Source organism: Mustela nigripes, chromosome 13 (assembly GCF_022355385.1).
Source record: "Mustela nigripes isolate SB6536 chromosome 13, MUSNIG.SB6536, whole genome shotgun sequence".
Taxonomy (NCBI): Eukaryota; Metazoa; Chordata; class Mammalia; order Carnivora; family Mustelidae; genus Mustela; species Mustela nigripes.
Window position 1 is genome coordinate 59,589,444 of NC_081569.1, and position 27,095 is coordinate 59,616,538.

A 27,095-nucleotide genomic window follows, 5' to 3' on the forward strand; every position below is an offset into this window, starting at 1 on the left:
CTTCGGCTCGGGTCATGATCTCAGGGTCCTGGGGTCGAGTCCCGCATCGGGCTCTCTGCTCAGCAGGGAGCCTGCTTCCTTCTCTCTCTCTGCCTGCCTCTCTGTCTACTTGTGATTTCTGTCAAAATAAATAAATAAAATCTAAAAAAAAAAAAAGAAAGAAAGAAATGGGCAGGGGACACCTAGGTGATTCATTGGGTTAAAGCCTCTGCCTTTGGCTCAGGTCCTGATCCCAGGGTCCTGGGATCAAGCCCCACATCATCTGGCTCTCTGCTCAGCGGGGAGCCTGCTTCCTCCTCTCTCTCTGCCTGCCTCTCTGCCTACTTGTGATCTCTGTCAAATAAATAAATAAAATCTTAAAAAAAAAAAGAAAGAAATGGGCAGAAGACATAAACAGACATTTCTGCAAAGAAGATATCCAAATGGCCAACAGACACATGAAAAAGTGCTCAACACCACTCAGCAACAGGGAAATACAAATCAAAACCACCGTGAGATACCACCTCACATCAGTCAGAATGGCTAAAATTAACAAGTCAGGAAACAACAGATGTTGGTGAGGGTGCAGAGGAAGGGGAACCCTCCTACACTATACTGAGGAAACAGTATAGACTTTCCTCAAAAAGTTGAAAATAGAGCTACCCTATGACCCAGCGACTACACTATTGGGTACTTACTCCAAAGATACAAATGTAGTGACCAAAGAGGCATGTGCACCCCATTGTTTATAGCAGCAATGTCCACAATAGCCAATCTATGGAAAGAGTCTAGATGTCCAACGGCAGATGAATGGATGAAGAAAATGTGGTATATATATATACGGAATATTATGTACCCATCAGAAATTGAAATCTTGCCATTTGCAATGATGTGGATAGAACTAGAGGGTATTATACTAAGCCAAATAAGTCAGTCAGAGAAAGATAATTATCATATGATCTTGCCGATATGTGGAATTTGAGAACAAGGCTGAGGATCATGGGAGAAGAGAGGAAAGAAGGAAATAGGATGAAGCCAGAGAGGGAGACAAACCATAAGAGACTCTTAATCTCAGGAAACAAACTGAGGGTTGTTGGGGGGTAAGGATAGGGTGGCTGGCTGATGGACATTGGAGAAGGTATGTGCTATGGCGAGTACTGTGAATTGTGTAAGACTGGTGATTCACAGACCTGTATCCCTGAAACAAATAATACATTATATGTTAATTTAAAAAAATATGTTATGTTAACATATAAAAATATGTTAATTTTAAAAAGTCATTGGATTTGGGGCACCTGGCTGGCTCATTCAGAAGAGCATGTGACTTGATCTTGGGGTTATAAGTTTGAACCCCATGTTGGGTGTAGAGATTACTTAAATTATTTTTTTAAAAATCATTGGATTAGATCTATAAAACATTTTTTAAAATAACCAAATTTTGGGCGCCTGGATGGCTCAGTGGGTTAAAGCCTCTGCCTTCAGCTCAGGTCATGATCTCAGAGTCCTGGGATCGAGTCCCGCATCGGGCTCTCTGCTCAGCAGGGAGCCTGCTTCCTCCTCTCTCTCTCTGCCTGCATCTCTGCCTACTGCGATCTCTGTCTGTCAAATAAATAAATAAAATCTTTAAAAATATATAAAATAAAAAATAAAATAACCAAATTTTTACTACCTTATTTTACATATGCCAGAATAATTTGAATTCAATGATAGAAGATAAGATAGAAGTAAAGATCAGGACTAGAGAATGAGAGTAGAAAAGAATAATCTAGGAAACTGGTATCTTTTTTCAGTCTTTTAATGAAAGGGTTCCTGATAAGTGTGAATTTTTAGGTATTGATTTTCTTAAAACCACACAAGCCATTTTCAAATCACTATTCAAACACATGTGAGGGGAACATCCATTAAACATCTGTAGGAAATAGACTTTGATGTCAGAGACTTGTATTCACATTCCAACTAATAGGTTACTGGGTGTATCAATTTCATAGGGTAATCAAATTTTTCTTCATAGAACTTTAAAATAAGCCCACTGAAACTTGAAACAGTTCTTAAATATGGTTTTGTCTCCAAACTACCAGTTTTGAGGGACTGATTTTCTTTTTTTTTTCCAGTTTACTGTAAACACACCACCTACTCCAGAAGACCTGATGTTAAGTCAGTATGTTTACCGACCCAAGATACAGATTTATAGAGAAGATTGTGAGGCTCTTCAGCAGAAGATTGAAGAGTATGAAAATTTTTGTGTGTGTGTTTTGTTGGATGGGTGGATAATCTGTGTGGTAAGGTTTTAATTAGGCATTGACATAGGAAAAAGTTCATAGCATTAACTGGCAGTATCATACGGAATGTGGAAAAGAATCAGGCTCATAGGCAGACAGATTGAAGCTCAATCCTGTTTACAGTACTCGCTATGTAACTTTATGTAAGATATTTAACCCTTCATTTCAACATCCATAAATTAGGAATAATAATACCTACTCAGTAGGTAGAAATGAGCAGTAGCATTAGTGTATATAAAATATTTTCACACCATTTGTAGCAGAAAGTGTGTCCTCAGTAAATAGTTAAAAGGTTATGATATCATGAATTGATTGCAAAAGAACATCGTCAAAAGTAGATAATAGGAATTTATAAATTTTAGATAATAGGAATTTATAAATTGTGTCTGAAATCAAGATTATCTTCGGGTTTATAGTTTTATCACAATTTGTCCTTGATTTGCAGGTCAGAAAGTACATGATATTATACAGATTATTGCTTAGTGCTTTGGTATATGTAGATCCAGCATACTAATTTACAGATTAGGTATATCTAAATTCCCTCAGGTATATTAGACTTGCAACCCAAAATATATTTTATATCATGCTTATCTAGAACTATTCAACTAAATTTAAACCAGCCTAACAAACAGAAAAGAAATAAAATAATTTTTAAAGAACTATTTAGTTTTTAAACTAAAAACGTAAAATGCTATTAAATTATAATACTGCGGATTTGCCTGATTCTGATTCATTCAACAACTATATATTGAACACCCACTCTGTGCTAGGCACTATACTAAGTACTAGGGTTCATCACTGAATAGGACAGTAAAATTTTTTTTCTTCATGTTGTTTGAAAGAGTTAAGTGTCTAAAAATTTGTCTTAGAATGTTTCATTTTGAATAAAATAAGATCTTACACACAATGCACAGTCTGTTTAGATGTGGTCTACTGTTTGATTTTATATTTATGTTTTTATATATAATATATTCCAACTCTGATAGAAATTGATTTCTCATTAATAAGAGACTAATATATAATTTTGCTATGTTTACAAATGCTATTATATAAAGGTGAGAGAAGACTGGGAACTGACTTGGGAACTTTTACTTAAAGTAATAGCTACAAGTTCACAATTATCCATTGATAGGCCCTAAGGATTCTTTAAAAGCAACATGTTTTCATATTGGAACAAGTTGACTGAGATTGTAAGGGAAGTTTTTCTGATTTATAACATTCATGAACTGTTCTACAAGTGTTGAAATAATCAGGCTGACCACTGTTCTTGAGTTAATTTCCCCCTTTTTTAATATAGAAAAGGACTAGGAAGGATTAAGTTAAGTATGCCTGTAAATCTGAGTTGATTCATTCAAGTTGACTTCTGATCCCTGTGCTAATTATTAACTTTTCTATATTTTAGATTAAAGCTTTCTGCATTGAACCAGGATAAACTGTTGACTGATGTAAATAGGAACCTGTGGGAAAAAATGAGACACTGCTCTGATGAGGAGGTATTTTTAACTCATTTTCTGAATAGGAATCAGTATAGACATTTTGAACCTGTTCATTGTGAAAGAAGTAACTGTTACTTGATAATTACTGACAAGTTCTTTAACTTTTCAGGTATAATATGTTAGTGAGGTTTTTATTTAATTACATGAGTAATTTTTAAAATACATAATCTTTTTTCAAACCAAAATGTCCAATTAAATATATGAAATATGTTTCAAGTTCATTTAGAATTTCCTCCTACTTGTATCACCTAGATTTTGATGAGGAAATGATTTACTTTAAGTGGTTAAATAGAACCTCATTTATATTGCTCTAATATATTAAGACTTTTATTAATTTAGGGCTTATCATTTTCTAATTTGTACTATGAAAAGTGATTTAAAAACAAGAATTAAAATTAAAATCTTTGGGTTTGTTTTTAAATTACTAAATGTTATTAAGTTTACAAATGAGATGTGCCCTGCCTTAGGAATCTGTCTAGGATAGGCAGAATAGCCCACAGCAGCTGAACCAGCCTTCCCAGACCAATTGTCTTTCTTAACTCATTTGTTTTAGTACACCTTAACCTTTGATTTTCCCTTGCAGCTGAAAGCCTTTGGAATTTACCTGAACAAAATAAAATCACGTTTTACCAAGATGACTAAAGTCTTCACTCATCAAGGAAAAGTGGCTCTCTACAGCAAGCTGGTACAGTCAGTTCAGGTAACTTGAAACAGTTAACAGCATAGAAAGACAGACGTATTAAAGTTACTTTATAGTGGTTGTAGAATACGAAGAATGTTTCCTAAGGAACATGGTTCATAAAGACGTAGGTTTCAATTTATCAAAAGTGGGAAATCTGGCATCTTGAGTAATTCTAGAATATATTTACTAATATGGACCTGTGTCTCGTCTCAAATTTGCTATCTATTATACATGTTGAAATAAAATAGTATAGGATTCTGCTCTTCCATTGCTAAGGACTATACTGTAGTATTATCTACCTCATAGTCCAGACCCAACTGTGCATGTTTATTTTTATTTATTTATGTTTTTAAGTAATCTTTATACACAACGTGGGGCTCAAACAACCCCAAGATCAAGAGTCACACGCTCTACCAACTAAGGCAGCCAAGTGCCCCTTTGTGTGCATGTTTAAAGTCGCATTTCCCAAAATGAGTGTACTCTGCATTAAAAAAAAACTCTCTTTCCGGGACGCCTGGGTGGCTCAGTTGGTTGGACAACTGCCTTCGGCTCAGGTCATGATCCCAGAGTCCCGGGATCGAGTCCCGCATCCGGCTCCCAGCTCCAAGGGGAGTCTGCTTCTCTCTCTGACCTTCTCCTCGCTCATGTTCTCTCTCACTGTGTCTCTCTCAAATAAATAAATAAAATCTTTAAAAAAAAAAAAAAACAAACAAACTCTCTTTCCATTGGCAAATAATTCTGAGAAACATTATCTGCCATATTCTCCTTTGGAGAAATGTAATAGGTAGCATAATAAAGTCTAAAGTCAGAAATCGGGCGCCTGGGTGGCTCAGTGGGTTAAAGCCTCTGCCTTCAGCTCGGGTCATGATCCCAAAGTCCTGTGATCGAGCCCCGCATTGGGCTCTCTGCTCGCCGGGAGCCTACTTCCTCCTTTCTCTCCACCTCCCTCTCCGCCTACTTGAGATCACTCTCTCTGTCAAATAAATAAATAAAATCTTTAAAAAATAAATAAAGTCAGAAATACTTTTTTTAAGTCTAAAAGGAACAAAACATGCTATAATTCTATTTAGTTATTTGACCACAGAACATTTTTTTAGGAATTCTTTTTTCAGCGGCACATGGGTGGCTCATTCGGTTAAATGTCTGCTTTCAGCTCAGGTTATAATCCCGATGTTCTAGGTTTAAGCACCTGTCAGGCTCCCTGCTCAGCAGGGAACCTCCTTCTCCCTCTCCTTCTGCCACACTCTATCTCTCAAACAAATAAATATGATTTTTAAAAAAGAATTCTTTTGGGGGAGCACCTGGGTGGCTCAGTTGGTTAAGTGTCTGACTCTTGATTTTGGTTCATGTAGTTATCTCAGGGTTGTGAAATTAAACCACAAGTCATACTCCACACTGGGTGTGGATTAAAATTCTGTTTCTCCCTCTCCCTCTATTACTCTCCTCCCCCATCTGAAAAACTTTTTAAATAAAAATAAAAATTCCTTTTGGGGGAGAGCATCTGGCTGGCTCAGTCAGTGGAGTGTGAGACTTTTGATCTCAGAGTTATAGATTTGAGCCCCATATTGAGTATAGAGATTACTTAAAAATAAAATCTTTGAAAACAAAAATATTGTTTTAAGTAATATGTATTTAGCATCTTATATTACATGGAAATACTGTAATAAGGGAAAGTACAAAAATAAGTTTATATTAATCTGTTATGTATGCTTTTTAAATACATTTTAAGTCCAGACTTGAAGCTTTGACCTTCATTTTAAGATTTTCCTGTTCATGATATAGCAGTATGTGGAGAGTTTAACCATTTATAATGTTTAAATATTTTGTTGAGGTTTAACTTGACAATATAATATTGTGTGTTTAGAATGAGAGGGAGAAACTTCAGATAAGGATGGATGAGATGGAAAACGTACTTAAGAAGATTGAAAACTGTCTCACTGAGGTTGAAATAGGTAATGTGTTTTGAATACTTTTCCAAAAGAAAATTTAATTTTGTCTAAATGCTTCCCTACAGTACGGATTGCTGGTATCACTTATGTCAAGCCTTGTATTAGCAACTTGAGACATTAAATTAGAGCAAAATAAAATTCCTTTCCTGTGGTCATCTGCAACAATCAACAAGAGATGCTCAAGATAATAAATCTCTTGGGACGCCTGGGTGGCCCAGTTGGTTAAGCTGCTGCCTTCAGCTTGGGTCATGATCCCAGGATCCTGGGATCGAGTCCCATGTGGGGTTCCTTGCTCAGCAGGGAGCCTGCTTCTCTCTCTGCCTCTGCCTGCTTGTGCTTTCTCTCTCTCTCTCTCCCTGGCAAATAAATAAATACATTAAAAAATCTTAAAAAAAAAGTTAATAAATCTCTTTAGAAAGCTCTTCATAATCTAGACCATAATCTTATTTTTTAAAATAGATGAACTTACTATCTTTGAAAATGATCTCTCCTTTCAGTTTGATCCTTCATATTTCCGCAATGTTAGTGTTATTGTCCTGAAACTGCTTTCTCAAAGATCACAAAATTCCTCGTAATTATCAAATTTGGAAGCTCTTGGCCCTTAACCATCTTGACCTCTCAGCATTTGATACTGCTGATTATTTGCTTTCTGAACCTTTCATCTCCCTAAGCCTCTGTGATATTGTACTACCCCGACTATTTGCTTTCTTCCTGAGTATTTCTTTTAATCCTTCTGTTTGTCTCTCTCTAATCTCCTGTGTAGGCATTTAGATTTTATCATCTACTTATTTCTATGTTCTCTCCCTTACTACTTTCATCTGCTTTAACATTTGTATTTATATAAATGATTCCCAAATTCAGTTAAATTCACCTGATACTGTGCTTAGCATCAGAAAAAAAGATATTGTAAACACAGATTTTGACTTTCAATAGCTTATAATTATTCTGAGCTAAGGCATCGTTAGCCTCTCTCTTGAGTTCCAAACTTAATCTTTCTAGCTTCCTGCTGAACCTCTATGCAAAAATATCTTTAGGTACCTTAAACTCTGTGTGAATAAAAGGGAATTTATTGTCTTCTCCCATTTCTAAAATAAAGTCTGAAAACTTGCTCTCATATGATGTTTCTTATCTATATTAAAGGCATTGCTATTGTTATAAACTGAACTGTAAAAAGCTAAAAACTTGCATTGTCTTTGAGTTTCTCTTATCAAGTCCTGACATACCTACTTCTTCAGCATCCCTTGTATTCTTTCCCTTTCCCATTAAGGCTGTCATTAATTCTGATGTGCTATTTCAAGTTTTCTAACTAATCTATCTACACTCTTACTTCATTCTATCTCTTTCCAGTCCAACCTGTGCATTGTTGCCAGATTAAATAATTATGAAGAACAGTTTTCATTATTTCATTGAAAAACTTATCTTTCCATTTATAACAAAGTCCAAACACCAGACCTTGACATTTAACATTCTCCATTTTTTTTCTCCAGCCCTTTATAGATCTTCCTTCTTACACGATTTACTTTTAGTTTTTATTATGCATCCCAAATTCCAACCAAATCTTGTCATCTCTATGCAGTAGTGCCACTTTGTCTTTGCTAGTACATTCTTCTGTTTTCTACCAAAGGAGGTAGTCATCATCTCCCTTGAGTTCCTATAGCTATTTTGTTAGTCCTTCTTATAGTAGCCATACATCTACTTGTAATTACAGTTTCTTTTGTGTAGTTTATCTCCCTAACTAAATCGTAAGCTCCATGGAAGAATCAGCTTTATTTTTGTCCATATCCCTCAGAGTTCTTAACACTATGCTTTGTTTCTAGTATAACTGCATTGCATTGATAATACGAATTCCATAATCTTGACTGCCCTATGCCTTTGTTCATTACCTTTCTCTCTACTTCACAGACAAAAAATAGAAGGTATTAGGCTACAACTTCTAAACTTCCTATTGCTAAACAAACTTTTATATATCTATATTCATTCTTTCATCCATCCTTCTTTTCCCTGAGAACAATCTCTCCACCTAAACTTTGAGTTCCATCCCCTCTTCTTAGGAATTTTATATCACTGAGTTTTCCTTATCTCTTGTGTAGTCCCTGCCTCCTCTATAAACGATATATTCACCTCTCTTTTATCTTTAAAATACCAAAAACCACACTTCCCTCTCTAACACCTACTAACAAATAGCTCTCTATTTCTTTCTCATTTCTTCATTATTCCTTGTGCAAATACACTGAGTACCTTCTCTGTGCCATGTATAGTGCTCAGTGCTAAGAATACTATGGTGATAAAAAAACAAAAACTTAGGAGTGCCTGGGTGGTACAGTTGGTTAAGCAATCTACTCTTGGTTTAGGGTCAGGGCATGATCTCAGTTTTGTGAGATCAAGCACCACCCACAATGGGCTCCAGCTCAGAGTGTAGTCTGCTTAGATTTCTTTCTCTTCCCCCATCTCCTGCTTACGCACATGCTCACTCACTTGCACTCTCTCTCTAATAAATAAATAAATATTTTTTTAAAAAACACAAAAATTTTTATGGCCTTGTGGAGCTTCTCATCTAGAAAAGAATATAAGAATTAAACACATAGGGGGTACCTGAGTGGCTCTGTTCATTAAGCATCTGCCTTCAGCTCAAGTCATGATCTGGTCCCGTCCTGGGATGGAGACCCACCTCAGGCTCCCTGCTCAGCAGGAAGTCTCCTTCTACCTCTGCCTCTCCCCCAACCCCCACTTACGCTTTCTCTCTCTCTTGAAAATATATCTTTAAAAAAAAAAAAAAAAGAATTGAATAGTTTTATGGTAAGTGGTTACAAAAGAGGGGTTACATGGTACTTATAAGGTCCTGAAATAGAAATCTAACCTAGTCAGGTCAAGACCAGCTCCCCTCTGAGGAGGTGGCATTTAAGCTAAGAGCTGAAGACTAAGGAAGAGTTAAAGCGAGGAGGGAAGAGTAGACTATTGAATATGAATACACATGCAGAAGCTCTTATGGGAAAGAATATACCAAGTACAAGGTCTGAAATAAGGCCAATGTGGCTAGAATAGAAAGAGCATGAGAGAGAACATGATCTGAGCTAAAGCTGGAGATGTTAGCTTTAAGGGTCTGGCCATGGAGGGTCTCTTAAGGAGCTTTGACTTATAAAATAAATTTATATAAAGAACTAAAGAGAAAACATAAAATATTTTTAAGAATTAAAAAGAACAGGGATGCCTGGGTGGCTCAGTTGGTTAAGCATCTGCCTTCAGCTCAGGTCGTGATCCCAAGGTCATGGGACTGAGTGCCACATCAGCCTCCTTGCTCAGTGGGGGCCTGCTTCCCCTCTACCTGCTGCTCCCCTGCTTGTGTTCTCTCTTTCTCTCTCTGTCTCTGACAAATAAAGAAATAAAATCTTTATTTTATTTTATTTTATTTCTTTGTCAGAGAGGCAGATGCACAATGACTGAGCCATCCAGGCACCCCAATAAATAAAATCTTAAAAAAAAAAACAAAAAGGAAGAATTAAAAAGAACAGGAGTGCCTGGGTGGCTCATTCAGTTAAGTGGCTGCCTTTAACTCAGATCATGATCCCAGGGTCCTGGGATCGAGCCCCACATTGGGTTCCTGCTTCTCCCTCTCCCTCTGCTGCTCCCCCTGCTTGTGCACACACATACACTCTTGGTCAAATAAATTTTAAAAATCTTTAAAAAGAAGTTTTGTTTTTGATATAAAAATCTAAACTCCATTTGGATCTGGGAAGGGAAAAGGATTTTAAGGACGAGGTCTTAAGGTTTCAAAAGCAACTTAAAATTTTAAAATGTGCATGCATGCATTTGTATATGTGTATCTGTTCCTGCTTCTTGTCCATGGGATTGCCTAACAATAACTTTGATGTATGCAAATTATATTTAAACGATTTCCACCTCAAAGTGGCCCCTGAAAAGTTGCTGTTGGAGATCATTGCTGTACAGCTTGAAGTTCACTTGTCTGCCACTAGAAGCAAGTCTTTGTATGAAATTATAATTATAGCTCAGTGCTTTATTGGTGAGGAAGATGAGGAATGATGAGTGCTTGTAAAATATTGTTAACTCTTCATTTTGGGACCATCTTTTTTTCTCATCTCTGGTTGTTTTTGACTGAGATATTCTAATGCACATTGCCTACTTAGAAACTAAGAATTTGGAGGATGGAGAGAAAGACAGTCCTATGGAAGAATGGGATTCTGAAATGAGAGCTGCAGAGAAAGGTAACTGACGGGGTGCCTGGGTAGCTCAGTTGTTTGAGCACCCAATTCCTGATTTTGGCTCGTCTTAATCTCGCGGTCATAAGATCAAGCCCTCCATCAGGCTCTGCACTCAGTGTGGAGTTTGCTTGTCCCTCTCCCTCTGCTCCTCCTCTTTCTTTCTTTCTCAGATAAATACATAAAATCTTTAAAAAAGAAAAGAAAGGTAACTGAATTAATTAAGGGAGTAAAGGGGGAAAAAACAATCTCTTCTTTATTTAGGTGAGATTAAATGATACAGAATTCTCAGTAGAACAGATGATTTTTGTAGCAACATTTTAATGTGTCGATTCTGATAAATTTGTTTTGTTTTCTTTCTAAAGAACTGGAACAGCTGAAAACTGAAGAAGAAGAGCTTCAAAGGTCAGCCTTCATTTAGAATGTTAGAAAATAAGCTAAACTTTACATGACTGAATGACTTCTACCTCCAAAAAACTGAGGAGATGAGGCACATGAGTATTGACTTAAGATTGACTCAGGGCTTCTGCTCCACCTTGAACTTGATCCATCTTAGTTGACAACATTTTCTAAGCCCTTACTGTTTATAGGGTGTTAATCCAACGTAGTACTTCTCAAGCTTGAATAATATCAGGATCCTTTCAAAGAAAATTAACCTAGCATTAAGCTGTTTTTATATTTTACTTTTATAATATACTTAATTATAAGTATAAAATGAGGTATATTTTTCTTATTGTTATGGATCTCATTTAACTATAAGACTAAAATGAACCAAATATAAATAATGACAAACTAATAAAATTCCAACTGACAACATTAATTTGACAGTTGATAATGTTTGGCTAAAATTAATACTAGCAAAATGACTAACAAGGTATAAGTTCTATTTAGCTCTAATAAACTAAAAAAGCCAAACATGGACATCAAAATTATGGCATGTCTCAGTTTTAAGGTGGGCATTCTTATGACCTACATTGTGGTTATATTTTATCATCAAAACAAAGAGTAAATTTTAATAATCTTAAAGAATATGCAAACCTTCAAGGATGCCTTCATGAATCCTAATTTTGAGAACCATTGATTTAAGCCTTTCCTAATTAGACCCACATTTCTAGATTAATGCTTATCAAAGAAAGAAAGAGGAAGGAAGGAAGGACAAAAGAAGCCTAAGAAAACAAAAATGGACGCCATTCACTTCAATGGGGAGCTGTCTAGCATGTGACTTTTTGACTTTTTGACTAAAATAAACCTTTATTTTAATGGGGTCCAAATTGTGACAATAGCCTTATCTCATTCTGAATACCTACTTTGATTTGCAGAAATCTTTTAGAACTGGAAGCACAGAAAGAACAGACCCTTGCTCAAATAGACTTTGTACAAAAACAAACAGATAGAACTGAAAAGCTACTGGATCAGTTGAGGTAAGGAAAAGTAGGTGTCATTTGTTTGTGTTTTATCCTGTGCCTTTGTAGTTGTCTAAATCTATTACAGCAATTGACATGTGTTTGTAATATGTATTGCTGTTTTAACTTATAATACTATACACTCTAAAAAAGAGTCATGTACCCAACATCAAGTATAGTGACTCAGTGGGTTAAGCCTCTGCCTTCGGCTCAGGTCATGATCCCAGGGTGCTAGGATGGAGCCCCACATCAGGCTCCCTGCGCAGCAGGAAGCCTGTTTCTCCCTCTCTCACTCCCCCTGCTTGTATTCCCTCTCTCACCGTGTCTCTGACAAATACATGAATAAAATCTCCCAAGCCAGTAGAATACACGAATACATGAATACATGAATAAAATCTCCCCAGCCAGTAGAAAAACTTCAGCAACTATTTCTGCTACGGTTAGCATGGTATCAGAAGTTAACTCTCTTCTTCTACCTCAGAAAAAAATTCTTTGTCTCTCTTTCTTTCTCTCCAGCTTGTCTGAGTGGGAAGTCATTGAGTGGAGTGATGATCAAGCTGTATTCACCTTCCTTTATGACACAATAGAACTTACCATCACCTTTGGAGAGACAGTAGGTGAGCAAAAGTAAGATAATTCCTCTGCATGAAAATGTATGGCAAACTCACTAAAGAGTCCAATCTTTATTTTAATACCATAATAACTATTGACATAATGAAAGTGCTGCTGAAAATCTTAGAAAAGGTGATTACTTTTTAATTTCTGATAATAGAATTTTGTTAGATAAGGAATAAAATAAAAATTCAGCTAGTGAAAGTTGACCTTCGTTAGATTACATTAGATGATAGAAATTTTACATATCCAAATAATGGGTCAACATGCTATTTGCATCTGTTTTTCTGAGTTCCTTTTCTCCTCTGTGCTTTGTGATAGCGGATTTACTCTAATGGCTGGTGACTCTTAACTTTTTTTTGTACTTAAGTTAACCTAAAAAGTTAATTGGAAGTTCTGTGTTTGGCAGGCTTATCAAAATAGGTAGAATCGCTTTATGGTGCCTGGAGAGAGTTCTAGCTATTTTGTTGAGAGTCCCTATCAGTGTCTTTTTGTCTTTTCTCTGAAACAGTTTCAGCACGGCCAACCAAACTTCACAGTCTCCCAGCCTGCACACATGATGTTCCTTAAAATTTCCTTTTCTCAAAGAATACCATTGACGCACTAGGGTAGCTCAGTTGGTTGAGCATCCGACTCTTGGTTTCAGCTCCTGTCATGATCTTAGGGTCCTGGAATCAGGCTCTGTGTTCCACACAGAGTCGGCTTGTCCCTCTCACTCTGCTCCTTCCCTACTCATGCTCTCTCTCTCCCAAGTATATAAATCTATAAAATCTTTCAAAATACTATATAATAAAAATTTTAAAATAATAAACTACTGCTACTACTACTACTACTACTACTAAAATCTTAATAATAATACGATCAACTTCAGTCCAGGTCCAAAATTATAGTTAGGAATTAGAGGTATCTGACTGACTCAGTCAGTAGAGCACGCAACTTTTGATCTCAGGGTCATGAGTTCAAGCCCAACATTGTATGTGAAGCCTAATTTTAAAATAAATAAATAAATAAATAATAGAACTTCGGAATCACTCTATATCTCTTTATCCCTTATCAGACATATCTAATCATCAGTAAGACTTAGTGATTTTAATTTCTTAATACTGACCCACATTTCTTTGTTTCCTGTCAATAGTCATCTCTAACAAAATGGCTATAATAACATTCCAGCTGGCCTTTCTGAATCCTCTCCTTTTCCTCTCCAATTCATCTTCCTTCTTGTAGCTTTGGTGATTATGGTGATTGCTGATCATGCACCTAATATTCTTAGACTAATGATCAAAATATTTGTTATGGCCTATAATGTCTTACATGAATTAAATTTTTCTTCCTTTTTCTGCCTCATTAAACAATTCTCTGCACTTTAGCACATCGATTTCTTTCATTTCCTTTTTATTTCCTTTTTTTTTTTCTAAGTAGACTCTATACCCAATGTGGGGCCTTAACTTATGACCCTGAGGTTAAGAATCATGCTCGTTCTACTGAGCCAGCCAGGTGCTCCTCTTTCATTTCTTTATAAGATCCTGATCTCTTCATGCTCAGCCATGTTCCATCCTACCTCAGGACCTTCATGATGATGTTTTTTATGCCTGGATGCCCTTTCACTTACTTATCTTTGTCTACTTGAACTGCTATAACAAAAATGCCATCAATTGGGTAGTTTTTGAACAACTGAAATTTATTTCTTATATTTCTGGAAGCTGGAAGTCCAAGATCAGGGTGTCAGCATGGTCAGGTGAGAGTCCTCTTCCAGGTTGCAGACTTCTCATTGTATCCTTACTTATTGGAAGACCAAGCTGTTTAGGGTCTCAGTTATTACTGCATTAATCTCATTCATGAGGGCTCTGCCCTCATGACCTAATAAATGCCTTCCAAATGTCCATCTCCTAATACTATCACAGGGAGAATTAAGATTTCAATATATAAAATACAATGGGGGACACAAACATTCAGACCATAGTACTCCCTTTTCACTAAATAAATTTCTGTTAATAATCCTTAAGAGCTCAACTCAGTTACCACTTCTGCAGGAAAGTTTTCCCTGACTCTCCTTTTACCCACTCCCTCTACTATTTGCCCTCTTATTATATATATTCTCATTGCTTCCTGCTGTTTTCCTTAATAGTGCTTATCACTGATTGTAGTTTTTGGTGTTTATTAGTGTAATTATCTGTGTATCCTCCTGAGACATAAGCTTTTTGAGAATATAAATTGATTGTCTCTTTGTCTCATTATCATATCCGCAGTGCCTAACACATAGAAGATATTCAACAAAGTCAAAAGAATCCAAATTTGAGAGACAGGAGATAACTCTAGAATTTGGAGGAGGAAAGCTCTCCTGGCTCTCATTACCCTAATGCTAAAAGCATAAAACATTTTCACTGTATTTGTAAAAAGATAGTATGAAGAGATCATAGTCATTTTTTTATATGGTGCCTGAAAATAGTGTCTTTGCACAAAAGTTAGGAGTCAAGGAGGAGGCCTTGCTAAATTTACAATAAATGTACTACACCTTAAATTTCCTTCAAAGACTTGCCAGTAAATGTAGTTCAGCAATCTCAGGGGAGCCTTTACCATTATTCTTACCAAAGAATAATATGATTCAAGAATACACCTTTAGGAGAACCTGGGTAGCCTAGTTGGTTAGGCATCTGCCTTTGGCTCAGGTCCTGGTCTCAGGATCTTAGGATTGAGCCTTACGTCAGGCTCCCTGCTCAGCAGAGAGCCTGGCTCTCCCTCTCTCTTCCCCTTACCCTATTCATGCACGCACACGCTCTCATTCTTAAATAAAATCTTTAAAAAAAAAAAAAAGACACCTCTTTAATTGCCTATATAAAAATAAAAAAATTTAAAAACCCTGCTACCCAGAAATAGTAGGATTCTAAAGTACTGAGTTGTATGTGGCTTAAAATCAGAAAATAAAAAGAAATAATGGGGTGTCTGGGTGGCTCAGTCAGTTAAGCATCCCATTCGATTTCAGCTCAGGTCATGAGATACAGCCCTGTGTGGGGCTCTGCACTCAGCATGGCCTCTACATGTCCCTCCCTCCCTCTACTCCTCCTTCTCCCCTACCCCTGCCTGGCTTGTATAGGTGTATACTCTCTCTCTCAAATAAGTAAATTAGTAAACAAACAAACAAACAGTGCTACTCTTATTCTGGTTCTTTCTAGTTGGTCTCCCTTTCCTGGACAAGGCTTATAGGAAGATTGTTGACCTGAATTTTCAATCTCTGTTGGATGGTAAGTTCAAACACTTATCCACTAAAAATGTGTTGAATATTTACAAGTATAATTTGCTCCTTGAGACCTCTTTCATATACAAAGTAAATATAAACAATAATAATAATAATAATTTGTCCTTAGAAATGTGTACTAGACATAAAATTTCTTGGATAATGTTCTAAATGTTGGGTAGGATTTTAAAGAAACTATTTTTTAAAATATTACTAGGGCGCCTGGGTGGCTCAGTGGGTTAAGCCGCTGCCTTCGGCTCAGGTCATGATCTCAGGGTCCTGAGATCGAGTCCCGCATCGGGCTCTCTGCTCAGCAAGGAGCCTGCTTCCTCCTCTCTCTCTCTCTGCCTGCCTCTCTGCCTACTTGTGATCTCTCTCTGTCAAATAAATAAATAAATAAAATCTTTAAAAAAAAAAAATAAATAAAATAAAATAAAATATTACTAGATTTTAAGCAATGATTAATGATAACTATTTCCATAATTCAAAAATTACCGTTCTGAGTACTTATTCTATATCAAGCAGTTGTATTACTTATATCAACACTTTGAAGTAAGTATTTCTTGTTTTATAAATAGGCAACTATAGCTCAAAAGAACTAAGCGTGTTTAGGATCCCTCAGGTTGTAAGGGGAGTCAGGATTTAAACTCATTTGTGTTATATTAAACTTATGGTTTTAAGCAAGCTCTATTCCATATATGATAAAGGCTTGAGTTTTTATAAGAATGTCTGTGGGGCACCTGGGTGGCTCAGCTGGTTAAGCATCTGCCTTTGGCTCAGGTCATGATCCCAGGGTTCTGAGACTGAGTCCTGCATCAGGCTCCTTGCTCAGTGGAGAGCCTGCTTCTCCTTCTCCCAATCCCCTGCTTGTGCTCTCTCTGTCAAATAAATAAAATCTTAAAAAAAAAGTCTATGTGCACTATATACACATTGATATATGTGCTTGAAAATAAAATGGAAAGGATACTTAAATACCTAGTAGTTTGAAGTTATTTCTAGCTTATGTGTATATTTGAAAATAAGTAATACCCTGTTTTGATTTGTTTTTTTCCTTCCTCAGAGGATCAAGCTCCTCCTTCTTCCCGTTTAGTTCATAAGCTTATTTTCCAGTACATTGAGGAACAAGAATCCTGGAAGAAAAAATGTACAACACAGCATCAAGTACCTAAGGTAAATCTGATTGAAATATTTTAAAGGAAAATTATGTTATCTGTCCCCAAAAACAGAACTGAAATGTTAAGTATATAACATTAGATCCTGAAACTATAAAAATATTGTTTAACTTCAAGAGATTCTTTATAAAAGAGCCACTAAAGGAAGTGGTAACGTGGCCGAGTGGTCTAAAAAAGCCATTAAAGGGGCGCCTGGGTGGCTCAGTGGGTTGGGCCTCTGCCTTCGGCTCGGGTCATGATCTCAGGGTCCTGGGATCAAGCCCCGCATCCAGCTCTCTGCTCGGCCGGGAGCCTGCTTCCCCCCCACCACCTCTGCCTGCCTGTGATCGATCTCTCTCTCTTTCCGTGTCAAATAAATAAATAAATCTTTAAAAATAAAAAAATTAAAAAGCCATTAAAAATTGAAATGTTTGGGGCACCTGGGTGGCTCAGTGGGTTAAAGCCTCTGCTTTCAGCTCAGGTCATGATCCCAGGGTGCTGGGATCGAGCCCCGCATCTGGCTATCTGCTCCGCAGGGAGCCTGCTTCCTCTTCTCTTCTCTCTCTCTCTCTGCCTACCTGCGATCTCCCTCTGTCAAATAAATAAATAAAATCTTAAAAAAAAAAATATTGAAATGTTTTCATAATTTTTCTCCCAATTTTTCCTAGATGCTTCAAGAAGTCTCACTGGTAGTGAGCCGTTGTAGACTCCTTGGAGAGGAAATTGAGTTTTTAAAGAGATGGGGACCAAATTATAACCTAATGAACATAGATGTGACTAATACTGAGTAAGTATATTAGTTCCCCAGGGCTGCCATAACAAAGTACTACAAACTGAGTGGCTTAAACAACCACAGTTTATTGTTCACAGTTCTGGAGGCTAGAAGTCTGAGATCAAGAATTAGCAGGGTTGGTTCTTTCCGAGGAGCTGTGCGGGAGAGTCTATTCCATGACTGTCTCCTATGTTCTAGTGATTTGCTGGCATACCTTGGCTTTAAATACATAATCCTAGTATCTGCTTTCATCTTCACATGATGTGCTTCCTGTGTGCATGTTTGGGTCCGAATGTCCCCTTTTTATAAGGACACCAATCATTTTGGGTTAGGACACCATCTCACTCCAGTTAGACCTCATCTTAACTAATTAAATCTTCAGTTACCTTATTGTCAAAATAAGGTCACATTCTGAGATACTGGAGATGAGGGTTTCAACATGGATGGCAGGAGAGGACATAGATCAATCTGTAACAGTAAATAATGAGTAAAAAATGTATTAAAGGGATGCCTGGGTGGCTCAGTGGGTTAAGCCTTTGCCTTCGGCTCAGGTCGTGATCTCGGTCCTGGGATCAAGCCCCACGAGGGGCTCTCTGCTCAGCGGGGAGCCTGTTTCCTCCCTCTCTCTCTGCCTGCCTCTGCCTACTTGTGATCTCTCTCTCTCTCTCTGTCAAATAAATAAAATATATTTTTTAAATGTATTAAAAATGATTTAATGAGTTTTATGGCCAACAATGAAAATGATACTAGTAATAATCTTTGTTCCAGATTTTTTTTTTAAAAATTTTATTTATTTATTTGACAGAGAGAGATCACAAGTAGGCAGAGAGAGAGAGAGAGGAGGAAGCAGGCTCCCTGCTGAGCAGAGAGCCCGATGCGGGACTCGATCCCAGGACCCTGAGATCATGACCTGAGCCGAAGGCAGCGGCTTAACCCACTGAGCCACCCAGGCGCCCCAGTTCCAGATTTTTTTTAAAAGATTTTATTTATTTATTTGACAGAGATCACAAGTAGGCAGAGAAGCAGGCAGAGAGAGAGGAAAGGAAGCAGGTTACCCACTGAGCAGAAAGCCTGATGTGGGGCTCGATCTCAGGACCCTGGGATCATGACCTGAGCCGAAGGCAGAGACCTTAACCCACTGAGCCACCCAGGCGACTCTGTTCCAGATTTTTTACCCACTGTCCATTTAATAAGGACAAGTAAATAATGTACCATCTAAGTTTCACATATGAGTATAAAAGGAAAATGTATTTGTTTCACTCTGTTTTTTGTTTTTGTATTTTTAATTGAGGATCTTGTCTTTTATAGATTGAGACTTTTTTTTTTTTTTTTTTTAGATTGAGACTTTTATTCTCCAGCTCTACAGCATTTGCAAAATTTGAGATAACTTTGCCTCTCTCAGTCCATTTTCCAACTGTCCCATTACCTTTCTCCATTCAAAATCACCTTGGAATCATTGGGTAAGTAAAGAGCCAGCAGGATAGGGCTCCTGAGTACTTTTTTACCTATGTTATATCATTTGAAGGAACTCTCAAAGTGGTCAGAAATAATATATACCATTATTGGATATACCAGTAATGGATAATCCATAGTGAGTGCCAGTTGTCACTTCTGACTTCATTTTGAAAAATTTGTTCTCTTAAAGTCAGTGGCCTTCATTTCTAGTTCCAGTGGATGCTGGAGATAATTGGTCTATTCTTTTATACTTGCTCTACTTTTTGAATACTCTTAACCTAAAACAGGAATGAAGAAGGGAAAAAAATGGGCATAAGCTTAGCCCAGATCATATATAAATAACTTCTATGGACTTAAAAACAGAATAATCATGTAATCACTTAATAATCACTTAAAAAGTTGTGTAATCATAATGCTTTTGTAACCAGATATAATAATATTTCATTCTGACTATATATTTTGTGAATTTTTAGACACACTGCTGACAGTTTTTAAGATAGTAGAGTTTACAATACACTCACCTCAAATCCATCGCCCAACAGTTGTTATTTTTAGCTAAGTCAAGATACCTCATAGTTCATAAAGGATTGCTCTTAGGCCTTGTTTTTGGAATCTCAGTTCCTGTTGGACAGGCTTTTACTAGAAATGCCTATCTGTGCTTTCTAAGAGACTCAGAGACCATACCCAAAAACATGAATTCCAATGAAATGGAGGTAAGTTTACAGAAAAATTAATGAAACTTTTGTTCTTTCCAGTCAAGATGAAATCACTGCAATTCTATCTAAAGTGCCATTGGATGACAACTACCTAAAGAATGTAGTCAAGCAAATTTACCAAGATCTGCTTCAGGACTGCCATTTCTACCACCAGACGCATGGACTATAGCTAGAAGACCAAGCACAGTGTACTTCATAATGATATTATGTCAGCTTATCTATCTCAGCTTAATTTTTGTCTTTAGGTCCTAGAAAGAAGCCTAGTAAAATTCCTTCTGATGATGTTACAGTTAATTTGTATGCTTGGTTTTTAAATCTCTGCAGTCAGGAATGATGGATCGCCTCAAACTGCATATTATCAAACTGCCAATCTTTTTACAAGAGGTTTAAATAGTAGAACACTTAGGGAAAATTTCTTCTAATTAAAGTTGTGCCCTCTGCTATAGAACAAGCCCTGAGAAGTAACTTAAGTATAAGAAGAGCTGTCACCAGTAACAAAATCATTAACCATTTCCTCATATACAGAACTATGATTTTTAAGTTGCCTGGCTTCTGTCTACCAGATATTTCTGGAATAGAGATATATCTGTGTACAAACTATTCATCCTTTTTTTTCTCCATTCCAGAAATGTTAAGAAAAAACAATAGCCCTCAGCTATTCAAATGGTTGCCATCTTTTTTTGAGGACGTTGCCTTCTTTTATTATATAATGTCTATCAATGTTTTCTTATGTATAGTTTTGTAGAGAAAGTTAATTCGTTGTGGCTCAGTACATATATGTAAATTTTTTTTTTTTGTATATTTTTGATGTAGCAAGGAGATATATATAGAAATATGTAGCACTGTATAGAGAGATACTCTTCTGTCTGGGCAGTTTCCATCTTTCTGAAGGATGCTTTACACCAAGATTCTCAGTCTCTTTCTATTAAATAATGGTACTTCAAACAATATCACATTTGAAACTACCAGTTTTGTCAATTTCTGGCAGTAGTAATGAATTTAATGTGAATATTTGTTTCTCAAACCATACACAAATATAAGCATATTCATTGATACTGAATGATCAGTATTATCTTTGAGATAGATAAATATGAGAAAACGTCAACCCAAACTTTATTCAAATCCTAATCATGATAATTTTTTTTTCTTTTATATCTAATTCTAAAGTATATATGTATTTTTAAACTAATTCACCTTAACATTTTGCTTTAAGATCAGGTTAAAGTCCTATAGGTCCCATGAATATTATCTTCGCTCTTGAATTGGCTTTTACTTCTGAGCCTTTGGTCAAGAAGATCACATGGTCCTTTAAGCTTCAAAAGTCAACATAAAATTTATTTTCCATAAAAATCAAGATGATGTTCTTTATTTCTATGAACTTCTTGAAAAACTTTTAAAGTCACCAATATTGTCTGTTTTCCATGAAATTTAAATTACTTTTCTTAATGGAGTTGTTTCATTTCTTTTCTGTAAACCTGGAAAGTAGAAGTTTTGTTTTGCATTTTGGTAACCTGGTATGGACCAACTCCAGGAATGATTTGGCTTATAATTATGGTCTCTGCTTCCTGAGTTTGCCTACATAATTGTAATATTTACTTAATTGTTTGCATTTGTATTTGTTCAAAGGATTGGCTATTTTTATATAATTTTTTGGAAATTGTTCCTTCACTGTTTAGAAGCAGGTTGGTTTTTGCACTATTAAAATAAGTTTATTATAGGAAATCTTTTAAGCAGTGTCTCTTTATGAAGTGAAGAGGTTTTTTGTTCTTTGTTTTTTTACCATATATTCAATAAACATTTGAAGATAAACCAAAGAAAGCTCCTTCTAGAATCACCCACTTATTTGAAAACTGAGATAAGATTAAAATATGTCAGGACCTGAGTATAAGAACCAGATACAAACCACAGTTCTTTCTTTTTTTTTTTTTTTTTAAGATTTTATTTATTTATTTGACAGACAGAGATCACAAGTAGGCAGAAAGGCAGGCAGAGAGAGAGGGGAAGAAACAGGCTCCCTGCAGAGCAGAGAGCCCGATGCAGGGCTCGATCCCAGGACCCCGGGACCATGACCTGAGCTGAAGGCAGAGGCTTTAACCCACTGAGCCACCCAGGTGCCCCTACAAACTGCAGTTATTTCTATGTCTAGGTCTCTGAAAGACAGTAAAAGAAAACTATTTGAAGTTTCTCAGGAAACTATCATTTCTTTTTTTTTTTAATTTTTTAATGTTTTAAATTTCTTTTTAGTGTATCAGAATTCATTGTTTATGCTCCACACTGTGCTCTATATAATACGTGCCCTCCATAATACCCACCACCAGACTCATCCAACCTCCCACCCCCCACACTTCAAAACCCTCAGATTGTTTTTCAGAGTCCATAGTCTCTCATGGTTCATTTCCCTGAAACTATCATTTCTATGAGCTAATGGAGTGGTTCTCAAAGCCTAGTCCCTAGGCTAGTAGTGTCAGCTTCACCCCAAACCTGCTGAATCAGAAACACTAAGGGTGGGGACCAGTATTCTCTGTTGTGGTTTTTTTCCTTTTCTTTCTTTTCCTTTTTTTTTTTTTTTTAAGATTTCCTTCATTTATTTGACAGAGAGATAGGGAGAGAGCACAAGTAAGTAGAGTGGCAGCAGAGGGAGAGAGAGAAGCAGGCTCTCTGCTAAGCAAGGGAGCCCAATGTGGGGCTCAATTCCAGGACCTTGGAATCATAACCTGAGCTGCTTAACCAACTGAGTCACCCAGTCTCGGGTTTTTTTCTTTATTTTTTTAAAACAACTTCACCGAGGGGCACCTGGGTGACTCATCTATTAGGCCTCTGCCTTAGTGATCTCAGGGTCTGCTGCCACTCTCCCCGCTTGTGCTCTCTCTCTCTCTGTGTCAAATAAATAAAATCTTAAAAAAAAAAACTTCACCTAAATATAATTGACATCATACAATTCACCTATTAAAGTACACAGCTTGGGGAATGCCTGGGTGGCTCAGTCGGTTTGGAATCTACCTTCGGCTCAGGGCATGATCACATGCCCTGGGATTGAGTCCCACATCAGGCTCCTCACTCAGTGGGAAGCCTGCTTGTCCCTCTGCCTTCTGCTACCCCTGCTTGTGCTCACTTGCTCTCTCTCTATCTGACAAAATCTTTAAAGTGCATGGTTGGGATACCGGGGTGACTCAGTTAAGCAACTGCCTTTGGCTCAGGTCATGAGCCTGGGATCAAGCCCTAAGCTGGGCTCCTTGCTCAGTGGGGAGCCTGCTTCTCTCTCTCCTGCCAACTGCTCCTGCTGCTTATGCACGCACGCTTGTGCTCTCTCTCGTTATCTCTCTCACTGTCAAATAAATAAAATCTTACAAAAAATAAAATATTTAAAAAGTGGTATATATACACAAAGGAATACTACTCAAAAAAAAGAAACCTTACTATTTGCAATGACATGAATGGAACTAGAGGGTATTATGCTAAGCGAAATAATCAGAGAAAGACAATTATATGATCTCATTTGTGGAATTTAAGAAACAAAACAGGATCATAAGGGAAGAGAGGAAAAGTTAAAACAAGAAGAAATCAGAGAGTGAGACAAACTGTAAGAGACTCTTCATTATAGGAAACAAAGTGGAGGGTTTCTAGGGGGAAGGGGGATAGTGGGATAGGGTAACTGGGTGATAGACATTAAAGAAGGCTCATGAGGGGTGCCTGGGTTGGTCAGTGGGTTAAAGCCTGTGCCTTCAGCTCAGGTCATGATCTAAGGGTCCTGGGATCAAGCCCTGCATCGGGCTTTCTGCTCAGCAGGGAGCCTGCTTCCCTCTCTCTCTGCCTGCCTCTCTGCCTACTTGTGATCTCTGTCTGTCAAAGAAATAAAGTATTGAAAAAAAAAAAAAGGGCACGATGTAATGAGCAATGGGTATTAGACTGATGAATCACTAACCTCTACCTCTAAAACCAATAGTATGTTATATGTTAATTGAACTTAGATTTTTAAAAAATGAAACTGTGATAGTTGTTTGCCAAATTTGCTCCTAACTTACCGTTTTATTTGACTTCATTATAGGTTTTACCATTTAGAGTTTTAAAGATAAGTAGTCAAATGTATCAATATTTTCTTTTATGACTTATGAGTTTGTGTTATATTTAGATTCTCCCTACTGTAAAATCGATGATTTCTCTTAGAACTTTTATGGTTTAATACTTTACATTTATGTCTTTAAATCGATTAGGAATTTATCCTAACAAAGGTTAAGGATCCAAATTATTTTTTTTTCTAGATGGCTATGTGGCTATCCCAGCACCATTTAATAAATAGGCTATTTTCCCCACTGATTTGGAATGCTTTTTTTATCATATACTAGATTTCTCTACCTATTCATATCTGAGTGCAGTAGGCAAAGTAGTAGACAGCACCCCGCCCCGCCACACCCAGATGTCCACATCCCCAAACCTGTGAATGTCACTTTACATGGCGGTAGCAACTCTGCAGAGCTTTTGAAGGATCTTGCATGGGGAGACTATCTTGGATTAGCTGGGTAGGCCCAATGTAATCACAAGGTTTTTTAATAAGAGGAAGTCAGGATGTCCGAGTCGGAGAAGGAGATGTGATCATGGAAATAGATCAGAGTGTTGACTTTGATGAGGGAGGAAAGGACCTTGAGCCAAAGAATTTGGATACCTCTAGAGACTGGAAAAGGCAAGGAACAGATTTTCTCCTAGGACCTCCTGAAGGGAAACAATTCTGTCAACACCTTGCTTTTAACCCATTAGGAATTCTGATCTCCAGAATTGTAAGATGATACATTTTTTTTAAGCCATATATTTGTGGTAATTTGTTACAGCAGCAACAGGAAACTAAGACACTGATTAAACTGTTCTGTTCTATTGACCTATGTTATTGTAAAAGTCCTTTGTAATTTTTATAGTTTTTTGTTTGTTTGTTTTTTGAGGAGAGAGTTGGGGAGGGGCGCGGGAAAGGGAGAGAGAGAATCTTTTTTTTTTTTTTTTAATTTATTTGTCAGAGACAGAGGGAGAGAGAGCGAGCGAGCACAGGTAGATAGAGAGGCAGGCAGAGGCAGAGGGAGAAGCAGGCTCTCTGCCGAGCAAGGAGCCTGTTGTGGGACTCAATCCCAGGACCCTGGGATCATGACCTGAGCCGAAGGCAGCTGCTTAACCAACTGAGCCACCCAGGCGTCCCGGAGAGAGAGAATCTTAAACAGGCTCCACACTTAGCACAGAGTCCAACACAGGACTCCATCTCATGGCCCTGAGATTATGACCTGAGCCAAGATCAAGAGTGAGATGTTTAACCTACTGAGCCACCCAGGTGGCCCTGTAATTATTACAGTTTCATAATATGTGTTAACATCTGGTCATTTCAGGCCCTTAGGTTTTCCTAGCTCTTCTTGCTTTTTTATTTTATCATATAAAGGTAAGAACTAGCTTGTTTTCTTCCCCAAAAACTCTTAATGTAATTTGTAGAAATCACGTTATATTAAATTTAATGAACAGCTCATCAACAATTGATATCTTTAAGATATGAGTCTTCCACCAGTATATTTTTTCTGTTTTGTGTCCTTTGTTAATATCTTAAAATTTTCTTTATATAGGATGTGCACTTATTAGACTTATTCCAAGGCATTTTATATTTTTGTTACAAGTTTTCAAATTATCATAATAAAAACAAGATAAATTCAAACCAACAGTGCAAATAATATACAAAAGATTACAGATGAAGGCAAAGTCATCCAAAATATCACTAGTGAACATCCTTCCACATACTAGGTTTTCTTAGCCATAAAGGGCAATGGCTATTGGGTAGGCAACTAATGGTGATTGCTGTGAAGTGCATTGGGATTTCTGTTGTGAATTCATTGATGTTGATGAATTTTCAACTTTATAATTTTGAGTCTTCTCTGGGAGGATGGTTTTAGAGATTTTTCCATAAAGATCCTGAACATTTTTTTAAGATTATTTATTTATTTATTTGACAGACAGAGATCACAAGTAGGCAGAGAGGCAGGCTCCCTGGTGAGCAGAGAGCCTGATGTGGGACTCGATCCCAAGACCCTGGGTTCATGTCAGGAGCCGAAGACAGAGGCTTTAACCAATGAGCCATCCAGGCGCCCCCTGAACATTTTTTTTTAAAAGATGATCCTGAACATTTCTAAAAGCGTATTCCTAGACACTTATGGTTTTTGTTACAATTGTGAGTGGGATCATTTTGCATTATATTGTCTAATTAGTTAGTAAGTGCTGATCTTTTTATATTTTCATAATTGGTTTCACTAATGTACTTTCTTATTGTCCCTTAAACTATCCAGGTATATAATCATATCTGTAAATATTTCTGAACACTTACATCTTTTTTTATTATCTTGAATTATTACACCCTGTGACATTTCCTAAACAATAGTAAATAATAGTGGCAATAGACAATTTTCTTTGTTTCTTTTTTACATAAGTAATCTCTATACACACAACGTGGAGCTCAAACTCACAGCCTACAGCCCCGAAATTAAGTCATGTGCTCCTCATACTGAGCCAACCAGGAGCCCCAGTTCTTAGTTTTAATGAAAGTATTTCTAACATTTCACAAGTAAACAAACAAAAGCAGCTTGTTTGGAGTATCTGCTTTTTTCTTGATCATGCTAAGGAAGCATCCAATTCCTTTCTCCCATTTTCCCCATTAATGAGGAATTAATGTCAAATTTTATTGCTTTTTCAAAGTGAAATTAACCATATGGGCTTCTCCTTGACCTGTTAAAGTGGTCAATTATAATAGATTTCCCCATACTGGATCATCCTTGCACTACTCAATTGGATCACTTGGACAAGACAGTGGGTTTCCCTTCCGGATTTCCCTTACTATGCTCCAGACTGTGTCAGGAAATTATTATCCTTGAGACAAAAGGTTAGGTTTCTCATGATTAAGTTTTTTTTTTACTAGAGGTTACCTCTGAGATTTCAAATAGGTCACTGGACGTAATCTAGGATATATTCAAAACTTTTCCACTATGCACTTAAACATATTCATATGGATTGCTAACTTAACTGTTAGCAAGAACACTAGTTTGTCTTATTTCCAAATGTTTAGTGTGTTGTCTTGGAAGAAAAGAATGGAAACCTACTCAAACTGGTTTAAGCAGAAGAAATGGAAGGGAGATTTATTGG

General features: G+C 36.9%; 1 protein-coding gene across 1 annotated transcript in view; it reads left to right on the top strand.

Annotated features, from left to right (window-relative positions):
- Nucleotides 1-20,229, top strand: part of KNL1 (kinetochore scaffold 1) — a 73,772-nt gene extending 53,543 nt beyond the window's left edge. The window contains exons 14-26 of the mRNA XM_059372531.1: nt 2,091-2,206; nt 3,661-3,751; nt 4,338-4,454; nt 6,301-6,388; nt 10,528-10,605; nt 10,965-11,004; nt 11,919-12,020; nt 12,519-12,619; nt 15,785-15,853; nt 16,907-17,016; nt 17,666-17,784; nt 19,107-19,229; nt 19,980-20,229. Coding sequence (XP_059228514.1) covers nt 2,091-2,206; nt 3,661-3,751; nt 4,338-4,454; nt 6,301-6,388; nt 10,528-10,605; nt 10,965-11,004; nt 11,919-12,020; nt 12,519-12,619; nt 15,785-15,853; nt 16,907-17,016; nt 17,666-17,784; nt 19,107-19,229; nt 19,980-20,109 — 1,284 coding nt within the window. The 3' untranslated portion in view covers nt 20,110-20,229. The remainder of the gene's footprint in view (nt 1-2,090; nt 2,207-3,660; nt 3,752-4,337; nt 4,455-6,300; nt 6,389-10,527; nt 10,606-10,964; nt 11,005-11,918; nt 12,021-12,518; nt 12,620-15,784; nt 15,854-16,906; nt 17,017-17,665; nt 17,785-19,106; nt 19,230-19,979) is intronic.
- Nucleotides 20,230-27,095: the final 6,866 nt, after the last annotated feature.